Genomic DNA, 23,580 nt, shown 5'->3' on the forward strand with positions numbered 1-23,580 from the left:
TATCTCGTGGGGGCATCGGAAGGTAGTTTGCGGGGCGGAGCTCCTCCATCGGAATAGCTCCCAGCGATCGTCGTTGCAGGCCAAACACGGGCTCGACATATGGCATGGGTGTGGGTTTGACGGCGGCAGCAACAGAGCTGGCCAACCGTTTTGCGACGTCGACTGATCGTCTACGAATACGGGATGGGTTTGGTAGTGAAGAAGGCGATGATGGTGGTGAAGACATGTCAGGAACGGATACCCGACGGCCACCTAATGGTACGAAGCCGTTGCGGGGAACGAGAGCGCGAGTAGAGTAGGATGCGAGCATATTTGGGTTAATGTAGCTGTTGTTTGAGATGTGGTAGTGGTTTGGGTTGAGGATGGGGTCGAATCTGGGGCGGCTTTTATGGGATTCTAGAGCGGATAGCGGAATTTGGGGAAGATGTCTGAGACCGGTCCTCTGACGTCATGTCTCAGGGAGCAGAATGTGGCGATGCGATTGACGGACAGTATTCCGAGACATTCGAGACTGTGGCGAAAGGTTTTAGTTGGTAGTCGAGAAAGCGATCTAACCTGGGTGAAAAGCTCAATGGAGAGATTCTAGGAGGAAAAGAAATACACACCGGTGTCGTATCGTAGCTAAATCAAGCACCAAAAGCGTGACATGATGTGAAATGCCGGAAAGGGAAGAATATGGACGGAAAAGATGTCGGAGGGCATGATAGAGAGGTTGGGGTGGGTGAGCAGTGAGAAGGATCATCATGCGAGGCCGTAGTTCTTCAAGGAAGTTGCAATTGACATCGCAAAGAACAACACGAGTTACTGCTGCCTCTGGATATACCGCCCTGCGCAGACGACGGTCGTTGATAAATAGTGGACATTCATGGCATTGTGGGCTCGTATTCTAGACACGAAAGATTTGTCAACGCAATTGATTAGGACTGATAGTCCAAACGTGCCTGCAACTTGGCTAGGCGATCTTCCCAACTCAGTCCTGGGTTCCATAACTCCTTGCAACAAGAGCTCCACACCCAGGAGTCCATTGCCAGTAATAGTCAATACGGATGCAGTCGATGAGTTGAGTATCTTGCGGATTTGGTGAGCGACAGCGAACGGGCTGTAAGAGCATGGGGGATAACTTCATTTGCAGTGGTCCTATTTGACGGGATTGGTACCAACGGCGGTGTTTGTGCAAGTTCCGACGAGGGCAAGAAATTCGAGTCTTGTGAAGCTGCCGCGTAAATTAGTCAAATATGACCGGAAAAGAAGGACAACGCACTGAAAATCCCGCTATACCATCCCAACCAACGCGAAAACCCACAGCCTTGATGCCCCGACAACTTAGCATGTCCAGAATGCCTCTTCAAATATGGATTGCTTGCAGGGGCTTTAGACGCGTTCAGCGCCAAGAAGCATCCCCACGAAGCGGATGAAAATAGTATGGCGAAGATGAATGGGGAAGGTCTGGGTGACTGTCAACAAGGTGAGAATATGAAGAAAACGCCCGTGGCGGACGTACCCGATGCCGCTTGCCAAGTACTAGGAGTAACCCACACTTGAAGATGGCGATTTTTGAAGATTCCGGTGCGCTCCATGGTTGGGAGCAAGTTTGGCGACTAAAGGATAGCGAAAATAATAGTAAGGCTGGTCGTTATTTCTGCCAGGTAGCGGTGGTTGGGAGGAAAGCCTGAAATGGCTGTGTCACGATGTGATCGAGAACTCGGAGAAGCTTCACACCTCCACTCGCTCTATACCTAAGTCTTACGGTCAACACTCTTGCACCAGTGAGTACGATTTTAACACACGCCCTCTCTCAAAGCCCCACCAAGATATGCCCCTCCCTGCTTCGCCTTATCAAGCTATACTCCACACCAACACGGTACCGACCGATGCGCAATGCGACGAGATTCGCGCCTATCTATCACCCCACAATACGAAACTGGACGAAATGCATGCAGAGATGCACAGTCTGAGGGAGCGCCTCCGTGCGATTGCTGTGGAAGCGGACGAACTCTCCGGTTTTGTCGATTCACACCAAGCGCTCATTTCGCCTATGCGGAGGATGCCCAACGACGTGCTCCAGCTCATCTTTCTCGAAACTCTTCCTGCACATCGCAATACAGCCCTGGACGCTAGTGAGGGCCCAATGCTGCTCGCCAGTGTCTGCAGTCATTGGCGGGCACTGGCTTTGAGTATGCCGAAACTCTGGTCCAGGATGCATCTTGTCGTCCATCCAATGACGACGAGAACACAGAAACAACAGCTAGCACTGTTGGCGGAAATGAATCGCTGGTTAACTCGAGGGTCTACCGCTCCTTTGGACGTGTCGGCCCAGCGTTACGACCACATATTCAGCGCTGAAGAGCGGCAGAATATATCTCTTCATATGCCCGCGAATCCTCTACGCGTGGTTTCGGCATACCTTTCTGTTCTGATCTCGGTGTCTCATCGCTGGCGCGACATCAAATTGTCAAAGCTTTCAGAGTCACCGGAGGACGGGGACGCACTTTTCCAATTAAGAGCCATTGATGTGCCACGGTTGGAGAAGTTCCGAGTTCATGCGGGAGGCTCTTGGAAGACACCATATAATCTCGAGATTCTATCGACTCCGAGTCTTCGGGCATTTGTCTTCAAAGGAGTCTTTGCCGCTCTTCCTACCACCATCATTTGGCGGAATCTTGTCGATCTGTCTCTGCAGTTCTTCGACACCGACAAAACTCAAGTTAACAGGCCTGGCCTTCCGCTTCCATTTCCGTTCCTCTCCGAATGCACATCGCTGGAGAGGCTTGTCGTTACCGCCGCCGGTCATGTGAGGCATGCAGAACCTGAATCAAATATCGAATTGACAACCCTCCCGAAACTGACGACGCTTGTCCTACGGACAGGGGAGGGATATGACGATAACGCAACACCCAAGATGTTTGCAACGCTGTGTCTTTTGCGGCTGCCCCTGCTCCACACACTCGACATCTCTGGTTTGAACCATGAAAGGTCCCTCGCTATCATTACGATCGTAGGGGATGTGCTCAAGAACCTCGCTTTCTCCTGCGAAGACCTCACATCTGGGGAGGTGCTCGCCCGACTACGAGCCGCTCCCCTTGTTGAGCGTTTACGTCTGGTCAATGAGCCTCAAAAAATCTCCCTCTATGCACGTGGGCCCAAGCCACCACGGGATGGCCAACTGCTCGCCCACATCATCACCAACTCGATCAATGGCCCTCCCATTTGCCCGGCTCTTCGTCACTTCGAATTGACGGGCGCATCTGCCCTGACGGACGAGCTTCTCTTGCAATTCATCCTCTCGCGCACCCCTCCTGTGGTAGCTTCATACCCCGATCTCGCCCAGCTGGCGGCGCTCAATGTCACTTTCACTCGTGAGCGCCAAATTGACATCCGCGATTCTCTATTGGAGGCGATTCAGTCAGACGAGCTGAGGCTTTTCTTGGAATATGCCGCGCCAGTGACAAGGCCTGTGGGATATTCGGCCCTGCAAGGGATAGAGCGGGCTCCAGATGACCTCGGGAAGCCGAAGACCATCCAACGGCACCCGGACTGGACAACCGACTTTGCGGCAAGTCGCTGGTAGGTACCCGGAGAATGTGAACGTGTCCAACCTACACCCATAGCGCTGCTGTATGAGGCTGTATTGGAAATTTCAGTGTACTTATATGTAAGATGTATGTACCAGTACTAGTTCATCCGGGCAATGGGATTCAAGCTTTACACATTTGACCCGCCCTTTGCTCATACCTTACCTCGATTCGAAAATATTTACATCAGCCATTCAATGTCGGGCGGCCAATCGACTTGATTTTTGGCCACATCTTAGCAGTTAATGTGATTGTAGCGGTATATAAATCACACCGGATTTGGTAAAATATCCCTTGAAGTAGAAACTGTTCTAGATTCTGGTAGAATCTAGAACCAAATCAACCTGTGTAGATTTGCCCAGAATATACTTTTTGGAAACTGAGATTGATTTTGGTCAAATATATACTAGTTTTAGCAAGTCTGAAGTGAAAACTATCTATGGCACTGAAACTATGCCTGAAATGGTTCATATCTGCGCGCATATATTTGGTCATGATATCACGCATATCAAATGTGGCGAAACTGTCAGTGAAATAAAGGATTTCACTGACAGTTTCAGCACGGATGATACAAAGAAAATCAGCAGTGGAGAAATGCACATAGATTCTCTTTGTTTCTATTTGCATTTCTTCACTGCTGAAACTGTAGGTTTACAGTACAATGAAATCATTGTTGAAATCTCAAATTTATTCATGTCAGAAATTGTGATTAAAACTGTCAGTATATACATTGGAGAAATTGTAAGAGATATTGTATGTATATCAGTGACTTGAGGGTCAACCCTCAAGTTAACCCTCAAGTCAACCCCAAGGGTCTGACCTCCGGGTAGACCCTACAAGTTCAGTCTCCAGCTACATATTCAAACACATAATTAGTGTCAATAGGATAACAACTTTGTAATGACTTTACACAAACTTTCTAATAAATGTTACCAGATTGTAGGAACCCTTAATACATGTTACTATTCAGTTTAGACTTATGTTTCAAAGTCAATGGTTGAGTCAGAAAATGCAAATTACTGACCCAACCCTGAGTTTTCAAAACAGTGGTAGGGCCATATCTCAATGAGTTCTTATCCATTCTCAACATGTTATATATGGGCAGGAAGGTATTCAATAGGCCTACAAACTGGTATTCAACATAAAGTTCATTGCATACAAAATCACAGACTTTATTACAAAATATATTTTGACTATTAGATTGTTAACCCAATTACTTAATGGTTTCTAGACTTTTCATTAAAAGTTAGATATAGTCAGAAAGGTATTTCAAAGTTCCACAAACTTGATTTCAACCCTGATATGGTTGATTATAAAACCACAGACTTTCACTACAAGTTAAGGTTTATTGAATTAACTTCAAAATTCAAAGTCAACCAAATGACTCCATATTGTATATGGTAGTAGAGCTTCATTGATTGAGTAAGTATTCAGTTCAAACCTATTCAAAATTTATAATCATTGACTCACAGAAGGTGAAATACTCACAAAAAAAATATCAACTTTGTTACTTTAGGGCTAGCCTGGCTCAAATAGTATTAGCACTAAATCCCTCTTCCCGTTTACTGCTTACCACTTGTAGGGTCTTACCACTTGTAGGATGGAGCACAGGTATAGCTCTGAGTCTGCTTAACTTGACTCAGACTCTGACTCTGACTCAGACTCAGACTCAGACCCTGAACCTGACCCTGACCCTGACCCTGACCCTGACTGTCACAGATAAGACCTGGCCTGTCCGCTCCGGGCGCTGGTGTCAGGCCATCACGAGCCTGCAACATACAGCACATCACAACGGGGAACGGGCGCCCCAGTTGGAGGAACGCACATGTGGGAAGCACGTGACCAAGAACAACGTGTCGAGCAGTTGCCGAGCCCAACCCAACACCAGGGACTGGGGGGGGGGAGTGCTAGGAGGTTAGGAGTAGCGCCTGGCCCGCAAGGGATATACGATTGTCCCCTCTGTGGCCAGGAATGAGGGCGAGGAGGAGCAGGAGAGGCTAGGGTGTCGGATGTCCAATCACCCCTTTGCGGGCCTGCATATATAAGGCACAATAGTGTACTATGTACTCTATTGCTTACATTGTCTCTAAAGTACCGCTTCTCTCCGTGCAAAGAGGAATCACCAACTCATCAGGCCTGACACGACCCGATTCAAACCTTTGACCACCAACAGCGACAAGGGACCAAGCTGATCACCCCTCAGCAGGGCCACATATATAAGGTGTGATAGTATACACCATACTCCATTGCTTAGATCACCTATTATACTACCTCACCCTATGCAAGGAGGCATCACCAAGTTGACACCGACTCATTGGGCCTTGTCGACATGACCTGACCCTGACACTGACACCCACTTAAATATCTATTCTGTTCCAGGCACTTGTTTCTCAAGAGGAGTCTTGCACAGCCCAACCTGAACCCTGACAGTCAGGGTCAGTATTAGGCTTCAGGTCAGGCCGTGCAAGGTCTTCTCCTATGAGCGTGTGCCTGGAACAGAACAGACAAATTGTCGGGCTCGCAAGCAGTAGGGTAGAGCACGGGTCAGGGTCAACCCGCAGGGTTTCAGGGTAGGGTCTGTCAGGGTCAGGGTCAGGGTACACCAATTTCTGAACCCGGCCAAACCCGGACCCTTTCAGGGTCAACCCGGAGGGTCCAATAAGCTGTTGTGATGGGACAATTCCCTATCTAAACATGATTTTTGTGAGTTTTTGTGAGACAAAAAAAATCATATGTCACTCAGGTCACTCATGTGACATGTGACATAGAAGTAAATGAGATTAAATATGCTCAAAATCTTGAGGAAAAGGTTACATATACTATATCTGAGCCAATATCATGTAGCAAAATGTATATTATGTCAAAATTATTGTCCCAAATACATCTTCTGCTTCCTTATCTGCAACCCGTGGGTCAACCCGGACCCGGTTGGACCCGTACCCGGAAGGGTCAGGGTTAGTCAGGGTCAGGGTCAGGGTCAGCCTTCTGAGACCCGGACCCGGACCCGTGCTCCACCCTAGCAAGCAGGGTAGATCGAAACCAAAAGGGCCTGCTCTTGGCCTCTCCTGCTCCTCCTATATCCCTGTCAGAGAAGATAATTGCACATCCCTTGCAGGCCAGACACTGCTCCTAACATCCTAGCACTCCTTCCTGTTCCTCCGTGCTGCAAGTTGGGCTCAGCGTCGGGCCCAACACATCTTTCCTGGTCATGTGCTTCCCATATGTGTGTTTCCCTCTACTGGGGTGTCTGTTCCTGTCATCACATCCTGTGTGTTATGGGCCGTTGGTAGCCTGATACTAGTGCCCAAGAGAACAGGCCAGGTCTTATCTGTGACACTGACCCTACTTAACCCTGACCCTAGTGGGTAAGGTTGACTTGATCCAGGTTAACACTCATATTATATTTGATACAATTCAAAAAGCTCAAATCATCATTGTTATATAATACAATTAGTATTTATAAGCCTTCTTGTGTTCCATCCTGGTCCTCTTCATTGTCCACATTTTACTCTCCCTAGAAAGCATGAGTGGGGGGTTGAAGTGGCAGGGTTTCATGTTAGAATGTACAAAGGAACTGAGAGAGGTATATACTTACCTCCTTCATCATATGCATATCTATGTATACAAGATGAGGGTGGAGTACAAGTCAGGTAGGGCTTGTCATGATCAGAGTCAGGGGCAGGATATACTAATCAGGGTCAGGGTTAGTATACCCTGACCCTGACCCTGAGACCCTGACCCATGCTCTACCTCACCAACTTCTGAACCTGGCCAAACATAGACCCTTTCAAGATCAACTAGAAAGGGGCAATAGGCAGTTGTAATTTAAGAATTGACTATCTGAATCTCATTTTTATAATTGTTTTTTTTTGAAAAATCAAGTCACTTATGTGACTTAACATATCATAATTAGTGAACTGTATTGATCATACTCTAGATTTTGAGAGATAGGCTACATATACTATATCTGGCACAAGATAATATAGCAAAACATATAAATTATTGTTCTAAACATGTTTTCTGCTTCCATATCTGTGACCTGTAGGTCAACCTAGACCTGGTTGGACCTATACCCAGAAGGGGCAGAGTTTGTTAAGGTCAGGGTCTGCCTTTCAAGACTCAGACCCAGCAGCCCTTTATCTGTAACAGTCAGGGTCAGGGTCAGGGTCAGGGTCAGGGTCAGGGTCTGAGTCTGAGTCAGAGTCAGAGTCAGGGTCTGAGTCAAGTTAAGCAGACTCAGAGCTATACCTGTGCTCCATCCTACAAGTGGTAAGACCCTACAAGTGGTAAGCAGTAAACGGGAAGAGGGATTTAGTGCTAATACTATTTGAGCCAGGCTAGCCCTAAAGTAACAAAGTTGATATTTTTTTTGTGAGTATTTCACCTTCTGTGAGTCAATGATTATAAATTTTGAATAGGTTTGAACTGAATACTTACTCAATCAATGAAGCTCTACTACCATATACAATATGGAGTCATTTGGTTGACTTTGAATTTTGAAGTTAATTCAATAAACCTTAACTTGTAGTGAAAGTCTGTGGTTTTATAATCAACCATATCAGGGTTGAAATCAAGTTTGTGGAACTTTGAAATACCTTTCTGACTATATCTAACTTTTAATGAAAAGTCTAGAAACCATTAAGTAATTGGGTTAACAATCTAATAGTCAAAATATATTTTGTAATAAAGTCTGTGATTTTGTATGCAATGAACTTTATGTTGAATACCAGTTTGTAGGCCTATTGAATACCTTCCTGCCCATATATAACATGTTGAGAATGGATAAGAACTCATTGAGATATGGCCCTACCACTGTTTTGAAAACTCAGGGTTGGGTCAGTAATTTGCATTTTCTGACTCAACCATTGACTTTGAAACATAAGTCTAAACTGAATAGTAACATGTATTAAGGGTTCCTACAATCTGGTAACATTTATTAGAAAGTTTGTGTAAAGTCATTACAAAGTTGTTATCCTATTGACACTAATTATGTGTTTGAATATGTAGCTGGAGACTGAACTTGTAGGGTCTACCCGGAGGTCAGACCCTTGGGGTTGACTTGAGGGTTAACTTGAGGGTTGACCCTCAAGTCACTGATATACATACAATATCTCTTACAATTTCTCCAATGTATATACTGACAGTTTTAATCACAATTTCTGACATGAATAAATTTGAGATTTCAACAATGATTTCATTGTACTGTAAACCTACAGTTTCAGCAGTGAAGAAATGCAAATAGAAACAAAGAGAATCTATGTGCATTTCTCCACTGCTGATTTTCTTTGTATCATCCGTGCTGAAACTGTCAGTGAAATCCTTTATTTCACTGACAGTTTCGCCACATTTGATATGCGTGATATCATGACCAAATATATGCGCGCAGATATGAACCATTTCAGGCATAGTTTCAGTGCCATAGATAGTTTTCACTTCAGACTTGCTAAAACTAGTATATATTTGACCAAAATCAATCTCAGTTTCCAAAAAGTATATTCTGGGCAAATCTAAACAGGTTGATTTGGTTCTAGATTCTACCAGAATCTAGAACAGTTTCTACTTCAAGGGATATTTTACCAAATCCGGTGTGAATGCAGATACAAGAAAGAAAGATAAGATCACGTGACAATCATATCGCCCTCGGATAGTCCGTATACCCGACCGTCCAATCCTCCTCCAGCTTGTCATACAGGTAAGCAAACTTGAGCGCGTTATCGAGCGGCTTGCCCTGTGAAATCCGCTGGGGCAAGTCGGGATGAGCGATGAATGGTGCTCCAAAGAACACTCCATCGACCCTCGGCTCGGTTGCGCTCAGCAGCGACACAGCTTCGGTGGGGGTAACACCGCCGTTGGCGAAGAGATTTGTGTTGGAGAGGAAAGGGGCGTAGGTCGCAAGAACGTCGTGGGGAGTACCACGGGGTTTGCCTACAAGCTATTTTTCAGACAAGAGAAGCCGAGAACAAAAGGCCGCATACCATCGTATACCGCGTCCTTCTGAGCGTTGTAGCGCACAATCGAGACATACGCAAGCCCGCGTGTGTCGACCTCCTTCAACAGATACCCAAATGTCGCAATTGTTTCCTCCAGCGGCATGCCGACATCGTTTGTGCCATTCGCTAGCCGTAGGATGAGGGGCTCTGTGGAGGGCAACAACAAAACCCCACATACCTGGCGAGATCTTCAGGCTGACATCTTTCCCCCACACCTCCCGTAAGGCGTCAAGAGTTTCGAGCGCGAAACGGACCCGGTTGACCGGAGAACCGCCCCACTCGTCGGTCCTTTGATTGGCCTTTGAGTCGAGGAATTGGGAGATGAGTAAGCCCGAGGCAGCATGCACTAGGATGACGATGAGACGGGAGTACAATGGAATTTTAAAAAAACAGACATTCGACACCGTCAAAGCCAGCCCGTTTCGCGTTCAGGGCAGCATGCTTGTACTGCGCGATGATAGTCCGTGGATTTGGTATGGGCGTTGGCTAAAGTCTTGAGAGAATGAACAAGGAAAAGGAGGCGACATACGACAACGTATCCAGGCTCGCCAGGAAGAAAGCGGAACTTTCCACCACGAGCGGCGATGGCAGAAGGGCCATAGACGGGCTAGACGCCATTCATCGGTCAACAGTTGAGCAAAATGTCAGAAGACGCACCTCCCCAGACGCCTTTTGGAGTGCTGCATCGGGATGCGATGTCCGGCCAGCTGCACTCGGGTCAGCTCTAGCTTAGTAGACGAACGAAGCACGTACAGTGACCAAGCTGGGCATATATTTTGCTACCTGGACAGCATCTGTAATCTTCTTCCAACCCGCCACTTGCTCGTCGGTCCACATTCCAGGAAGGTCTTCCCATTGGGAGCTAGTATTTGGATCAATATGGAAAACCCATCGACTGCGGCCACATACCCTTGAGAGGAGATAGCCACCTGCTCCGAAACGATGAATCCAACCCCGCTCGTAGCACGCTGCACGTAGTACTCCTGCATAAGCTCAGTCGGTATCGACCCCTTCGCTGCCCGATTGCGCGTCATTGCGCTCATTCCTATACGGTGGTCAGCCGGGAGCGCCGTGGGTCACCAGGAGCTTCCTCACCAATTCTGTTGGGAATAGTAGTGCTGCCCAGTCGAAGCGACGTAAAGAGGATGTTTGCTTGGGCCATTGCTTGAAGTCGGCGCGATGGAACTCGCTGGAGGTGGCCGTTGTTTTATATGCCGCCATTGGAAAGCCAGCTTGATAAGCCGTAACTAGCGGCCGCGGGCGCGCTGGTTGTCATCGACCTTGCCGAAGAAGAGTCGGGGATGCGCTGCACAGCTCAAGATTCGAATCACGAGCAAGTCGGTGATCCGTCGACGTTAGTCAGCCTGATGACGCAAGTTTGCAGACCGTCGAATGGTTTCTATGATTGTGATGCTACTAGTACAATGGTTGGAATGGGGCCAATAAGTAATACATTTGGATTTCAGTGCTTGCTTCAGCTGCAGATTCCCGTATCTAAGCAAAAGTCTCACGTTCCGCTTTGACCTGCAACCGAAGACTGCCAGTCAGAATGGCTGTCCCATTGAGATTGGAGAACGCACGCTTTCTTCGCTGCCAGTCATCTTCTCACTCTCGTCCTTCCATTTGCCGCTCTTCTGCTCGCTAACGGTGCGCTTGACGAGCCCATCTGTGTCCTTTTCGCCGGGGCCAGCGCTCTTCAGCGGTCCGCTGACGTTTTCTTTAGAAAACGAGGCCTCGTACTTGTCCGTCGTCTTCGCAGTATGAGGATGCCGGGTAGAAATGTGCTGCACGGTGGACTGCTGCAGCTCGGAAAGCGTGGCGCCGGTGGCTTTGTCTGCCTATCAAGAAGAGATTAGGAGACGGACATACGGGGCAGTAAAAATGACCTTGACAGAGGCTTCCGAAGATGTAGCAAGATATTCGTTCCAGCCCGGCGCGTGTTTGTGGGGGGTGGAGGTCTTGTGTTGGATGTTCTTCAGGTTTCGGGATTTCTCCGTCTCTAGCGTCTTGTACCGGCGTAAGCAAGCAACGCGCTGACGAGTAAGTCCTACCTCGGCGTCGTTACCATGTACAGTGCTGGCCAGTATCGTCAGAGTCAATCCAGAGGACGGTTAATAATGAACGGACCTGCTTAACCGCGCGGTTGTCAGCCAAGCGGCAGTGACTCGTTGTTTGGCAGGCCCCAGCCTCAGACCGCTGGCGCGGAGGACTGGCTGCGAGGTTATTCTGGTTGTTGACTGCATGGCTGGGTCGAGAATATGGGGGGAAGGAAGAAGAAATATTTGTCGTTGGTCCAGTTAAGTGTGACGAAAAGCTTGTGGATGAGCCGCTAATGACGGGTGGGGGGATCGTCCATGATATCACGACTGCGTCAGAGCTCCACCTCCGCCGTCATGTGACCGCGCTGGCCAGACTCCTGGGTGGCCTATAGCTTAGCGTCTTTCTGCCTGCGAGCTACTCCTTGCAAACTCGACTTGCGCGGGATAGTGCGATATTATTGGTGGTAGAGACAGTGTCACTCGAGTCGTGGAGTACTACAGCAGCGAAAAAGCTGTAATAGTGGCCCTGTCTTTGCCCATAGGTTACAGCGAAGGATTTGTTTTCGCTGATCGAAGTTCCTGTGAAGCAGTCAGAAAGGCCATGATCAATAGAAGGGTAAGAGGTTTGCGCACCACTGCAAGGTACTAGGTCCCGTCGCATTACTCGGCACCCGCGGCCCATTCAACCTGAAGAGACACGAATACAAGGTCGGCGCCCACCGCTATACTCCAAGCTCTCTCTTTCTTGAACATTTTCGCGTTCGTTGTGTATTCCGGATTCTGGACGTCAGCCGCAGGCGGCGTTTTGTCGAGGCTTGCTATCAGTGGTCCCGTAGAAATTGACATGGAGGAGAGAAAAGCCATGTGTCGGGTCGATGGAGTGTCTTGGAGCTTCGTATCTTGTACATGGTCGGGGCCTAGCTGTAGATGCTGACAATGTCACAATAAACCGTTTGAAGCCTGAGTGTGACGTGCAGTCACACGTGTCACAGCTCTTTTCCTCCTGTCCGGCAATTTTGGAGAATGAGCAGTCAAATAGGTTTCCTCCAATACTCATACCCTCCCTTGCATGTCATGCTCTCCTGAAGACCGCCGAATTCCTACTCGTGGCAGTCAAGAACAAGACGGGCGTCAATCTAAGTGGAGGCATGCCCGCCTCGTTTCAAAAATGGTTCTGCCGCTATCTGGCAAGGATGATTAGGTTCCCATGGATAAGCCATGGAGCATAAGGTAGCGTTTTGCGCTTTCCTTGACGACGAATCACTATACTTCAGCTATAATCTGTCGTTTCACCAAGGCAAGATGGTGCCTAAGCTTTTTCGACTGGCTTGACGTCTGCATACGATTACTTGGGGAGTTTCCGGGCCCCCGATACCGGCGACAGCGAAGCTGTTGCAAGCTGTGTCTTCTACCAACACGACGCCAATCTTTATATATAGCCCGCGACCGTCATCCCGGAGGTCGTCTACCGCCGATCCCATTCTTTTCCCTCCCACCTTTCCTGCCATTTCCTCTCTTTTCTACATGGCCTCCAACGCGACTACCCCTGGCGAAGCATCCAACCAATTCGCCAATGATGTTTCATTCGAGTTTGACGACCTGTGGAGTCTGACGCTGGGGACGCTGCTCTACGGAATCTATTTCGTTCTGTTCCTGCTGTCCACATATCTGTTTGCGGCACGGCAAACAAGGCAATCGCGGAGGAGCTCTGCGATATGGACAGCGTTCAAAGCCCCGATCTTCGCCGCAAGCTGGTGTTTATTTGTGGCGATAAGCATTGTGCGGTTCTTTCTTTAGATCTATCAGCCATGACCGTGCTGACTGCAAGTTCTGCTCTGATAGGTCTGGATACTCACAGTACAACGGACGTTTGAGGGGTTCGTGTTCTACCGAGGTGGCCACGCTTCGACGGAGTTCTTCAGCTCTCTGACGCAACCTTCGGAGACAATTCAGAATACTTTCATTGAGCTTTCTTTAGCCATCGGAGATGGGATGATTGTGGGTCATCGTCCTACCGCATGTTCAGAACGAGTAGTGCTGACTTTTAAATCTCAGTTGTATCGTCTTTGGGCGATCTGGAGGAGATGGACAGTCATCATACCACCGTTTCTATGTTTCGTTGGTCTTGTCGGTAAGCCACAGACGCTTGACTCCTCAATATCGTCCTGATAATCCACGCCGCAGTCACTGAAACGATATCCGTCGTGGATACCGCTCTCGGGTCATTAGACATAGTGGAGAACACTATCACAGCATCCGTCGCGTTTACCCTGGCGTTGAGTCTCTCTATTTCCATGCTGCAAGTACTTAACGCCGTTATTTCTCTTCTGATAGGACGAATATCTACTGTACAAGTAGGTTTTCTGCTCGGTTTGCGTGCTACGATTCACTGCGGTGCTTCTAGTATTCATCTGGTACGGTGTTTGGCGCGTCACTTCAGCAGCCAAGAGTGTCCGGGTCGTCCGCCCTGCGGGTCACTTGAAATTAACGGTCAGTGCTGCCAACTGTCGCTACTTGGTGCCATACCAACTCTCTGACACAGCGCGTTGTCGCCATCTTCGTAGAGAGCGCGGCCGGGTTCACGTACGCGTCCTCGTATTTAATGAATTACCTTCTAATCTGCATTTCAGTGCCTACTTTTTACTCTACGCCATCCTTCACCTGCGAAATCTCAAAATCCAGTTCGGCTTTATCAACAGCGTGCCCGCTGCAATCGGTATCGCAAATGCGCTCATAACGGCCCGCGTCGCGCTAGCGAAAAAGGAAAACCAGCAAGACGCCGAGATGCAGCATCAGGGCCGGAGAACAGATAAGACTACCCTCAGGTTCGCCTCCAGCACTAGTGGCGGGGAGACAAGGGAAACGGAGACAACTCTGGACTTGGGAGCGTTGGAAAGCTCATTGGGTACCAGTACTACTCGGACTATGGGGACTGAGGGTGAGGACAAGGTAGAAACCACAGAAACGAGGTAGAGATCAGAAATGACATAATGCTTTTTACTGTCGTTACTCCCCTCCACGACATCGATTTTCGCCTCGTCCACTACAATGGCTCCAGACACAATATGCACCATTGCTTCATCTGATGGACCAAGGACAACTTCTAGTGGTGCCGTAGGCTGACGGCTGGCTTTTTAAGTCGGCGGGAAGCCTTCTTCGCTCCCACCGCCAGAGTGGCCCTTCCCCAATGGGCTCCTCCTTCGACAAGTGCGCCATTCATCATTGAGCGCATTCGGAGACTCACCGCGCCTCCTAACTTGCTTGGGCACTGTCTCAATCCCCACCTCCGCACGACTGTCCTGCTTGCCTGCACCATTGGCCTTCTGGCGTTGTTGTTTCTCCAAGAAACGACAATCACGCGTTGGGCAGGGCGACTATCCCCACAGCTATCGGTCTATACCACCAACTTCTCGCAATACCCTCAAGATATCGTCTGGTTAGATGGGGAGTCAGATGTTGCAGAGACGATTAACGTGGCGGCGCTTTCGCGCATCCTATTTCCCAGCAAGGTGGATGCGGACGACCATACTCTGTTTGCGGAGAACGAGAGGATGCTGAGGAGACTTTTCGAGTGTGTAGAGCAGGGTAACTGTGGGCGGAATCAGACAAAAAGTGTGTGCTTCTACTTTTTCGCGTCGGTTACTGTTACTCATATCTGCGCAGTCGTTATACTCTCCTCTGGACCATTCCGCGGCGCATTACGGGGAGACAATGGTGGAGAAGCGATATGGGCTAATTCCACGGTGTGTCGAGCCCAGTTTCTTGGTTTTGCATATAACGCAACTGCAGCTTATCGCTCTGCGTAGTTTGGGCTACAGCTATCTCTACACAACGGGCCTATCCCAGACCGTCAGTCTCTACCAGATATTCGGGAACATGGTCCCCATCGTAATTGTCGACGGCTCCAATTCCCACAAGTGCTTCAAGGACGACAATTGCGTTCGTCGCGAAAACCATCCTCACGGGGTGCCGATATGGAAAATGCTTTCTTTCCATTTCTGGGATTCAGTGTGTCCGTCAATACCCAGATTGTCCTTGTGGCTGACATCTCTTCTAGGCTGAGCATCCGCTGGGGAGGAAATGGACCCTCAATCCGGAACCTGTCAGTCCATTTCTGTTTGCTGTTTTCTTTTGGGAAGACGGGCTCATTTCGCGATAGTATCGGCCGGAGCCGGACAACAACACATACCTGGGCTATAGTATCGAGCCTCAATGCAGTCGCCACACATTCGTGGCTTCTGAAGACCGCAGACACCAAGGATATGTATTAGCGAAGAACGCGAAGTACTTCGAACCCGAAGAAAGCTCCTGGGCCACGGATGCTTTTGCGAGAGCCGCTATTTCTGTCGAACAATCGACTAATACCACCTTTCAGTTCCTCGCCGGCGTTCACGAGGAAATTCTTCCCAACTACTGGCCGGCATACGTGACGAATGGTGGATTACTGCCGCAGCCCAAATTTTATGAGGCATTAGCCCACTCGAAAGTCCTGATTGGCGTTGGTCATCCAGCGATGTGGGTCTACCGTTCGGTGGAAATTCATCCTGCTTACCCATTATTCAAGCTCACCCACGCCATACGACGCACTCTGTCTCGGTGTCCCGTTCATCAACCCCATCCTATCTGTATGTCCATGTCCTTTTTTATTGTACCGTTCACTTATCTGTCATTGTCAGTGGGATACGGTGAATCCAGGCGACAAGGCGCGATGGAACTCGCAACACAATACATTGAAGCACTTCGAGGCGCCATATGTGTACAACATTTTCAAGGGCGACACGGAGGGATTTGTCAGGGCTGTCGACGAAGCTGTGCGGAATCCAATCTCAAGGTAAACCCTCTTGCGTTTGAGGCCTGTCGCTTACTATCATCTAGCTTCGTACTCCCGACAATGACGATGGGGGCCGTAGTAGAGCGGCTAGGGAGGATTCTCGAGACGGACTGGAGGCATGAGGCAGAGATGCTGTTGGAGGAGCGAAAGAAGACGGGCAAGGGCGAGGTTAGTAACTCTTTTGCCTTGACACCCACTCGCTCATGCTCAACTGCAGAAATTCTGGATATAGTTGTGATTTATTGAGGCAATGAGTCAAGACACTATATAGTAAGATGGGAAATGAAAATGAAAAACGTAAACTAAGATGCGTTCAGTCATACTCGCGAGCGGTATTACAAGGAAGCAGTCGTGGTGATGAGGTCACATAAAGAGGGAAAATTGAAGCCCGTGCCGATAGCAATTACGGGCTTTGCATGCGATTAGCTCGACTCAATTGCTCCTTGAGTTTCCTGTTCATGCTATTGAGCGTTCGCACCTCGCCTTGCAGGATCTGCAGCTCATCTTGGAGGCGGTTAAGGTGTGCCACCTTCCGTTTTCGAGTTCTTCTTGCTGACAACGTATTTTTTAGCCTCTTGATCTCAGCCATAATCTCCTGTTCCGTCTTCTCTTCTTGGTGGGGTTCCTCGTCTTCTACTAATTCCCTCTGGCCAGTGGATGTCGTTTTTGAAGTATGCTGCCTCTTTTTCTGAATTGGCGCATCGATTGGCACCAGCGACTTCGTGTTAAAGCCAAATTTGAACCCTGTAGGACAAGGGCGGGACCGGCGGGTAGAGATAGATTGTGGGAAAGCACTGGCAGGGTGGATCGGGGGTTCGAAATTGACAAATTGAAAAGGGGAGAAGTCGAGGCGAGGGCCCGGGCCAGTGAATGGTGCTAGCGCTGGAGGATGTAAACCTGCAGCACTGATATCATTCAAGTTGGCAGTGCCAGTGCACAGTGCTGCACTATTATCCGAGTCGCCAGCAAATGGACATGAGCAATCATCAAAATCAAACTTGCTCTTGGGCTCACTGCTAGTGGGATGACTAGCAGCAATATCATTGCTGAAGTAGTTGTCGGAGTTGGCCGGATGTAGCGTCGTAAAGACACCATTGATATAAGGTGGATTGATGGACCTACTAGTATCTGCAACTTGCAACTTATCAGTTGCTTCACTAAATGAGAGGTAACTTATATTCCTCTCATATTCAGCAACTTGAAGGTTGTCGCCGCCGCCGACGCTGACATTTGGGAACTGGGCGGATGCTGTTGGCTACATGTCAGCAAGTAGTGATCTCGTTCACTATGAGTAGAGCGGCATACCGGTCACTGGCATATCACTACTCCTCGTATTGGTCGTAGCTTGCAAGTAGCCTGACTCTGAGAATATGGACTCTTTCTCCAGCTCAAATCTAGAGTCGTGGGTTGTCCAAGAAATTATTCCTGGGATTGGCATTGCTACTGGGTCGGCAGTAACTTGAAGCCAGTGGGAGAGGCCAGTGGCGGAGCCATATATCGGCCGGCCCGGGTGTCTTGGCAACAATGACTCTGACTCGAAGTCACAGTCGCCACGAGAACCTGGGGAGCTTGTGGTAAACCCCCAGGACTCATAGGAAGGCTCGGAACTTGAAGACATGTTCTTCACCAAAGCCACTGTCGCAGTGTGTAGATTATGGACGGTGGTTTGTGCAAGTGGGTGGCGTGGGGTGCTGTGCCAACAGTGGGGAGTCCACGCACTTGGCTTTAAACCACTGACTAGTATCCCATGGGAAAGCATTACGCGGCCACTGGCACACTGGCAACCACATGTCAACGGCGAGGCTGATGGAACACTATCGAAGCTCTGAAAGCTGTTGAGGGATATATTTAAGTGTACTAGTATAGACTCCGATTTGCCGGCGGTGCAAATGTCTACTCAATCTGAGTAGATGCTGAGTTCATCTCACTGTCCCGCTGCCGCCAGTGAAGATGTGGAATGAAATCCAATTTCAAGGTACATAAGGCGCGAAGAACGGCGTGCACCCACACAATAACAACATATAATGACTACAGGACACTATTTCATTTCACTCACCCACCTTCACGCCGCCGCCGCCCCGAGCACAGTGGCTGAAAGGGCAAGATACCGAGGCAAAACAGAAACGGGACGAGAAAACGTTGGATTCGGGCAGCACAAGGTGATGGCTAAGGCTCCAACTAATTACTATCCATATACACTCCAAGGCTGTATTGTATTGGGATATGGATAGTATTGAGTTATAACCCAATATATTGAGGATATAGTAGATAATATATTGTTTTAGAATATTATTTTATATATTATAATCCTGATAGTTATTAACCATCGAGTATAGTTCTGTGGACAATAATAACATCTTAGTTATAGGTTCTGAGAGTCTGAGATCTGCAAAAAGATGATATTGAGGTTAACTAAGTAAGGCTTTGAATAGTCAAATATAATAGTTAAACAGTGAATACACAGATAAGATCAAGAGAAAACTAGGTAATAAGATGAATGTCTTGCTAATAGATTAATTATAAAACCCTTTTCTTGTCATAATACTTACAGTCTTTTTTATTGTCATCAAATTTCTATATATGGAAATTTTGAAATTTAAACTAGACTTATAATTGATATGAGATGTTGTACTTTTGGCTGTACTATAAATTTCTATTGACAGTGATATAACTGAAGATTTAATATGACAATGAGGGTCTTTAGATGGGTCAGTTTGTGATTCATTTGAAGCTGTGGTTAAAGCAGCATCCAAACTTTTAGTCAGATATGAGATATACTGTAGCATTCTGTCAGAGTGAAACGTAACGCGTAACGGGCGCTCTGTTTCGGCGCTAAACCTATCCAAATAAGGCAATTTCCGCCCACAGCCACTCCCAAAAAGGGAATTTCCGCGCATAATCCTGGCTGTTTCAGTGTTTCAGGCCTGTAACGGTCCTCCAAGTGTTTCACTCTGACAGAACGCTACAGTAGTCCTAGAAAGTATAGTAACAAAGACTCAGAAAATACCTCATCTGAGAGAATTTGACTTCATACCACCTTGCATAACCCAGAGATACTGCCTATATAGGCCTCTGAGAAAACTCAATAGTATATAGTATATACTCCATACTACAAAATTTTTGTCACCCTGGATATATATATGGATTGTATTGGGTTATAACCCAATATATTGAGTATTGTATTGTATTTGGTTGTAGCCATCACTGATGGCTACCGTACATACATTTGTAGAGGCCAAATAACGGGAATCAAAAAAAAAAAAAAAAGGTATATACTTATTTCACATATTAAAAAGTAAGTACTACAATAATCAATTTCCTCAATGTTATAGAGATCCAACAGCCGCCTGCCGAGTCGAGAGACTGTGGGTTTGATACAAGCCAAGGGGAAGGAGAAAAAATTATAGGAACATGTAACACACCAAAGAAATTAAGCCCTCCTCAAGGGACCGACGGACCGTGACATGCGTGACACTTGCCTATTTTGGCAAGTGTGTGATAAATTCATCTTTCAATAAGAAAAGAAAGTTTTAAAATTTGCCTGTGTATATGGACCGGGTTCATTAAGTTATGGTGGTCAAACTGGGAAAGTATTAATTTTGCACACACTTTATAAAAATTCGAGTGCTCCACAACATTTTGAGCAAAAAACTATTTTCCGCAACTTTATTTTCTAAACTTGACAAAAAGTTGCGGATCACAGCCGTTCCCAAAATCCGCGAAATATTTTCAGAGTTCTGAGTGCATAATTTCCGCAACTGTTTTGTTCCGCAACATTAACAATCCGCAACATTATCTTCAATACCAGTCATTCCGACTATCTTCCGCTGTCATGCGCAGTATTGTCAACGTCGTCCCAATTTGGCGCAGTCCAGGGCCTGGACATTTGCAACCTGCTTCCGCTGCGGGAGGGTTTGCCGTCAAGTTGTTGTCCCGTGGGCCACTAGCACCACTACCCCAGGCACATTCACAGCCCACCCCACCGACCCCGTGTATCGGATGTATGCCCTGGCTAACCCTGGGGCCCACTCACAACCGAGGTGGCCAAACCCGACACCGCTGCCTGGGTCCGTGTCTGCGTGGAACAAGGTTAACCTAGCCACAGCAAGCGAGTGCTGTTTGCCAATTAATGTTGTGGTTATCGTCTGACATGGCTCTAGCCAGCAGTTGGCACTACGGCACGAAACCACCACTTGTCACCAGCAGCTCGAGGCTGACTAGACATTTGACAGCACCAGCCAAGTTGAGATAAAGTCGCGAAAGTGTTGCGGGAAAGAAATGTTGTGGGAAAGTCGTCAAGTCTGAGATATGTGACAAATTTCAAGTCTGAGATATGTGACGAATTTCGACAAATGGCTGTAATCTGCAACTTTTTCTCAATTTTGGGATATAAAGCTATGGAAAATAGTTTTTTGTTCAAAATGTTGCGGAAAACTCAAATTTTTACAAAGTGTGTGGAAATTTGATACTTCCCCACTTTGACCGCCATAATTAAGTAACCTAGAGTGCCAGCTGAATAATTGCCTCAGCATGGGCCAATTACTACTTGATATACAACTAATAGGCCTCTATCTCCTTCGCTAGTTAAGCTAAAAAGGATTGATCATGTAGTAGCAGGTAGGGTTCCAAGAGTACTGTACCATTTTGATCAAGTGTCCGTATTACACGTTACATCGCCAAAAAAGCTCCTTGTTAAAAATCACCATAAATCAAAAGAAAAACTTAGTCTTAAATTCTGAAAAAGTCACAGACACTTGATCAAAATAGGACAGTACTATGGATTGACACTGGTATTTGATATAATATAATCATTAAATATGTTGACTCTTTAGCCATATCAAAGAGAATATCTGGTGCTTAAACATCATAAGCTGGCTGACTTGTAAACTCAGGTAGTGGTGTATCGTATCCATTTTAGAGATGGAGAACAAGAATTGAGGAAATTCAATGTCACACCAGCCCACAATGGGGTCATCAATATCCAGGTCACATAAGTAACACTTCTTGACATATCGTGAGTACCTGCTAGAAAACATGAGGCTGCCACATGTTGGAGGGCTGTGAGAAAGCAGAAACAGCACAGAGGTGTCTCCCAAAGTGCAACAGCAGTCTTAGATTAGGCACCAACCCAGGCTGGGTCCACTTGATGTTGCCAGGTAGAGACGGAGGTACACTTAATTGTGTTCAACAGGTCCAAAATTTTGGCCAAACACAATGGTATGTTAGAATATTATGTAAGCTATGTATATAGGGTTTTTTTGGGTCCCTGAATCTGAATCTGAAGTCAGCTAAGCTCTCTATATACTCCTTGTGCCTAAAATTGAGTTTACTGCCTTTGTTTGTCCCCAAGTGTACAGTTAACAAAGTTATCCTACTAGATTCATGTAAAGTGTAGAAGGTGAATAAAACAGACCATCCTATGGGGAGAGAGGGGGTCACCATCCAGGGAAATATATTAGTACTCGCTGCTTTCGCGGCAGTGTGGGCCCTGGGGATCCACTGCTGCCATCTGCTAGTCGGCCTTGTGCAGAACCCACTAAAACCCTAGGCAACTTTAGCCAGTCTTTTCTGCCCTGTGCTGTTATTACATCGGACCATGTGTCTCTTACTAGGCTCTAGTATAGGTAGCTTACTCCCTCCAGGTCTTCTTGCCAGGGTCTGCCGTTTATAGTGCTGTACCATCTATTTTTAATTTCCATATGGGAGTGTTCCTCCCTGGCATCCTGGAGTACCCTCTTGTTGAGTAGTTTCCAGATAAGGTATGCAGCTTCAGACATAATGATGCGGTATAGGCATTGTCTCGCTCTGAAGTTGTGGCCATCTACATCCCAGAAAGAGGCAAAGCCGCATCCAAGGACAGTGCCCAGTGACACCATTGGCCAATCTTCCCCTTGTCTCTGCCAAGTCTCTTTGACCAGGGTCCATACTGTAGCATTTTATTCAATTCGAATGCCCAAAGCCGTGTGACATCTGATACGAAAATATGAATTCGAATTATTTCCTAATTAGGAAGCTCTTGGCGGCGGAGGCACCCGGAAATGTTAGAAATTGCCTCTTTCGGACAAGAATTTTGCGCAAAATGGTATGACATGCAAAAAAAAAAATCGAATTTTATAGGCAGTGTGACGTGTGACATACGAACTGAATAAAATGCTACAGTACCTCTCTCTAGATGAGGCAGCCACACTTTGTCAGTATGTGCTCTAGGTTCTCAGTCACCCCGCATTTTACACATTTACTGATTTCTTCCCCATGCGGGAAACTTCTGTGTTAGTTGTCAACATAGTAGGAATCGTGGATTCCACCCCACATAAAGTTCCTGAACTGTCTGGAGAAATCCTTGTTCTGGGCTGTCAGCCATATTTCGGCCTCTGTCACGGATCTACCATACGTCACTCTGTCTTGATCTGCCTTGTTGTGCTCTTCCGCTGGGGTCGCACGGCATTCCATGATGGCCCTATATATGTCTCTCTGTTCTCACATTGCTCAGTCGGAGTCTATGTGCATGGAAACCTTCGGGGACTCTGAGGTCCACATTCGTCTGTGCCAAGAGCTGACTTCCAGCGTCTGCCAGGTTTCTGGCCATTCTACCAGCCGCCGTTTTGTCGTCCGTCTTGAAGACGGTTATGGCAGTTTGAGATCGTGTCTCAGCAGCCAGGCATTTCAGGACTTTACAGTCCTTAACTCCTATCCAGCCGCAGTTCTCCTATGTGGTCAGTTTCTTGTTCCTACACCTTGCCAATTTGTCTGAATCAGCACAGATCATCAGGGGGGGCCCTCTGGGGACCAGTCTGAGCGCTATAATGAGTGCCGTCGCTTCTGCTGCCATCTTGGCCTGGTGTATATGTTGGGGGATTCACACTGCACAGTTCCTCTTGTTGCCTTCCTGGAAGAAGACCCCCCCCTCCCGCGGGCCGCGGCTGCATGTGACAGCATGTCTGGATGGGTGCCGTACCTTTGCTGATATGTGCACCATTGTCTCCCCTTTGGCGTGCTGGGCGCCATGCCGTCTTCTCTGTCGCGGAATGTACTCCACTGGCCGTGTCAGCGCTTTTGTCACATTACTCAGAAGCCTTGAGTCTTGTTTCCCACTGATGGCAGCGGGACAAACAGTCCACCCTCTCGCGGCTGTTGACAGTCGTTATCTG

The 23,580-nt window shown here is 47.6% G+C and overlaps 5 protein-coding genes across 5 annotated transcripts; 2 read left to right on the plus strand and 3 right to left on the minus strand.

Annotated features, from left to right (window-relative positions):
* Positions 1–1,813: 1,813 nt before the first annotated feature.
* MIND_00803400 (F-box domain-containing protein) lies at positions 1,814–3,568 on the plus strand (the record flags this gene model as incomplete). The annotated part of the gene is made up of 1 exon (XM_037364713.1): positions 1,814–3,568. The coding sequence occupies one exon, from the start codon at positions 1,814–1,816 to the stop codon at positions 3,566–3,568; it is 1,755 nt and encodes a 584-aa protein (XP_037217955.1).
* A 5,633-nt stretch (positions 3,569–9,201) lies between these two features.
* MIND_00803500 (Oxidored-FMN domain-containing protein) lies at positions 9,202–10,724 on the minus strand (the record flags this gene model as incomplete). The annotated part of the gene is made up of 10 exons (XM_037364714.1): positions 9,202–9,497; positions 9,548–9,688; positions 9,741–9,908; positions 9,958–10,048; positions 10,092–10,169; positions 10,220–10,269; positions 10,316–10,325; positions 10,382–10,424; positions 10,472–10,607; positions 10,658–10,724. The coding sequence occupies 10 exons, from the start codon at positions 10,722–10,724 to the stop codon at positions 9,202–9,204; spliced, it is 1,080 nt and encodes a 359-aa protein (XP_037217956.1).
* A 332-nt stretch (positions 10,725–11,056) lies between these two features.
* MIND_00803600 (uncharacterized protein) lies at positions 11,057–11,805 on the minus strand (the record flags this gene model as incomplete). Its single annotated transcript, XM_037364715.1, has 5 exons — positions 11,057–11,086; positions 11,143–11,400; positions 11,449–11,568; positions 11,614–11,638; positions 11,690–11,805. 5 exons carry the CDS (start codon positions 11,803–11,805, stop codon positions 11,057–11,059), a joined length of 549 nt encoding a protein of 182 aa, XP_037217957.1.
* Positions 11,806–13,125: 1,320 nt separating this feature from the next.
* On the plus strand, positions 13,126–16,664 carry MIND_00803700 (uncharacterized protein; the record flags this gene model as incomplete). Its single annotated transcript, XM_037364716.1, has 18 exons — positions 13,126–13,380; positions 13,444–13,478; positions 13,524–13,599; positions 13,657–13,732; positions 13,786–13,876; positions 13,936–13,955; positions 14,006–14,091; positions 14,144–14,184; positions 14,232–14,570; positions 14,741–15,213; positions 15,265–15,344; positions 15,391–15,609; positions 15,659–15,703; positions 15,761–16,116; positions 16,166–16,226; positions 16,278–16,432; positions 16,477–16,600; positions 16,650–16,664. 18 exons carry the CDS (start codon positions 13,126–13,128, stop codon positions 16,662–16,664), a joined length of 2,547 nt encoding a protein of 848 aa, XP_037217958.1.
* Positions 16,665–16,835: 171 nt separating this feature from the next.
* On the minus strand, positions 16,836–18,050 carry MIND_00803800 (Ectomycorrhiza-regulated protein; the record flags this gene model as incomplete). Its single annotated transcript, XM_037364717.1, has 2 exons — positions 16,836–17,680; positions 17,738–18,050. The coding sequence occupies 2 exons, from the start codon at positions 18,048–18,050 to the stop codon at positions 16,836–16,838; spliced, it is 1,158 nt and encodes a 385-aa protein (XP_037217959.1).
* Between the last annotated feature and the right edge of the window lie 5,530 nt (positions 18,051–23,580).

This window comes from Mycena indigotica, assembly GCF_014461135.1.
Source record: "Mycena indigotica strain 171206Taipei chromosome Unknown Mind.scaff0007, whole genome shotgun sequence".
Classification (NCBI taxonomy): domain Eukaryota; kingdom Fungi; phylum Basidiomycota; class Agaricomycetes; order Agaricales; family Mycenaceae; genus Mycena; species Mycena indigotica.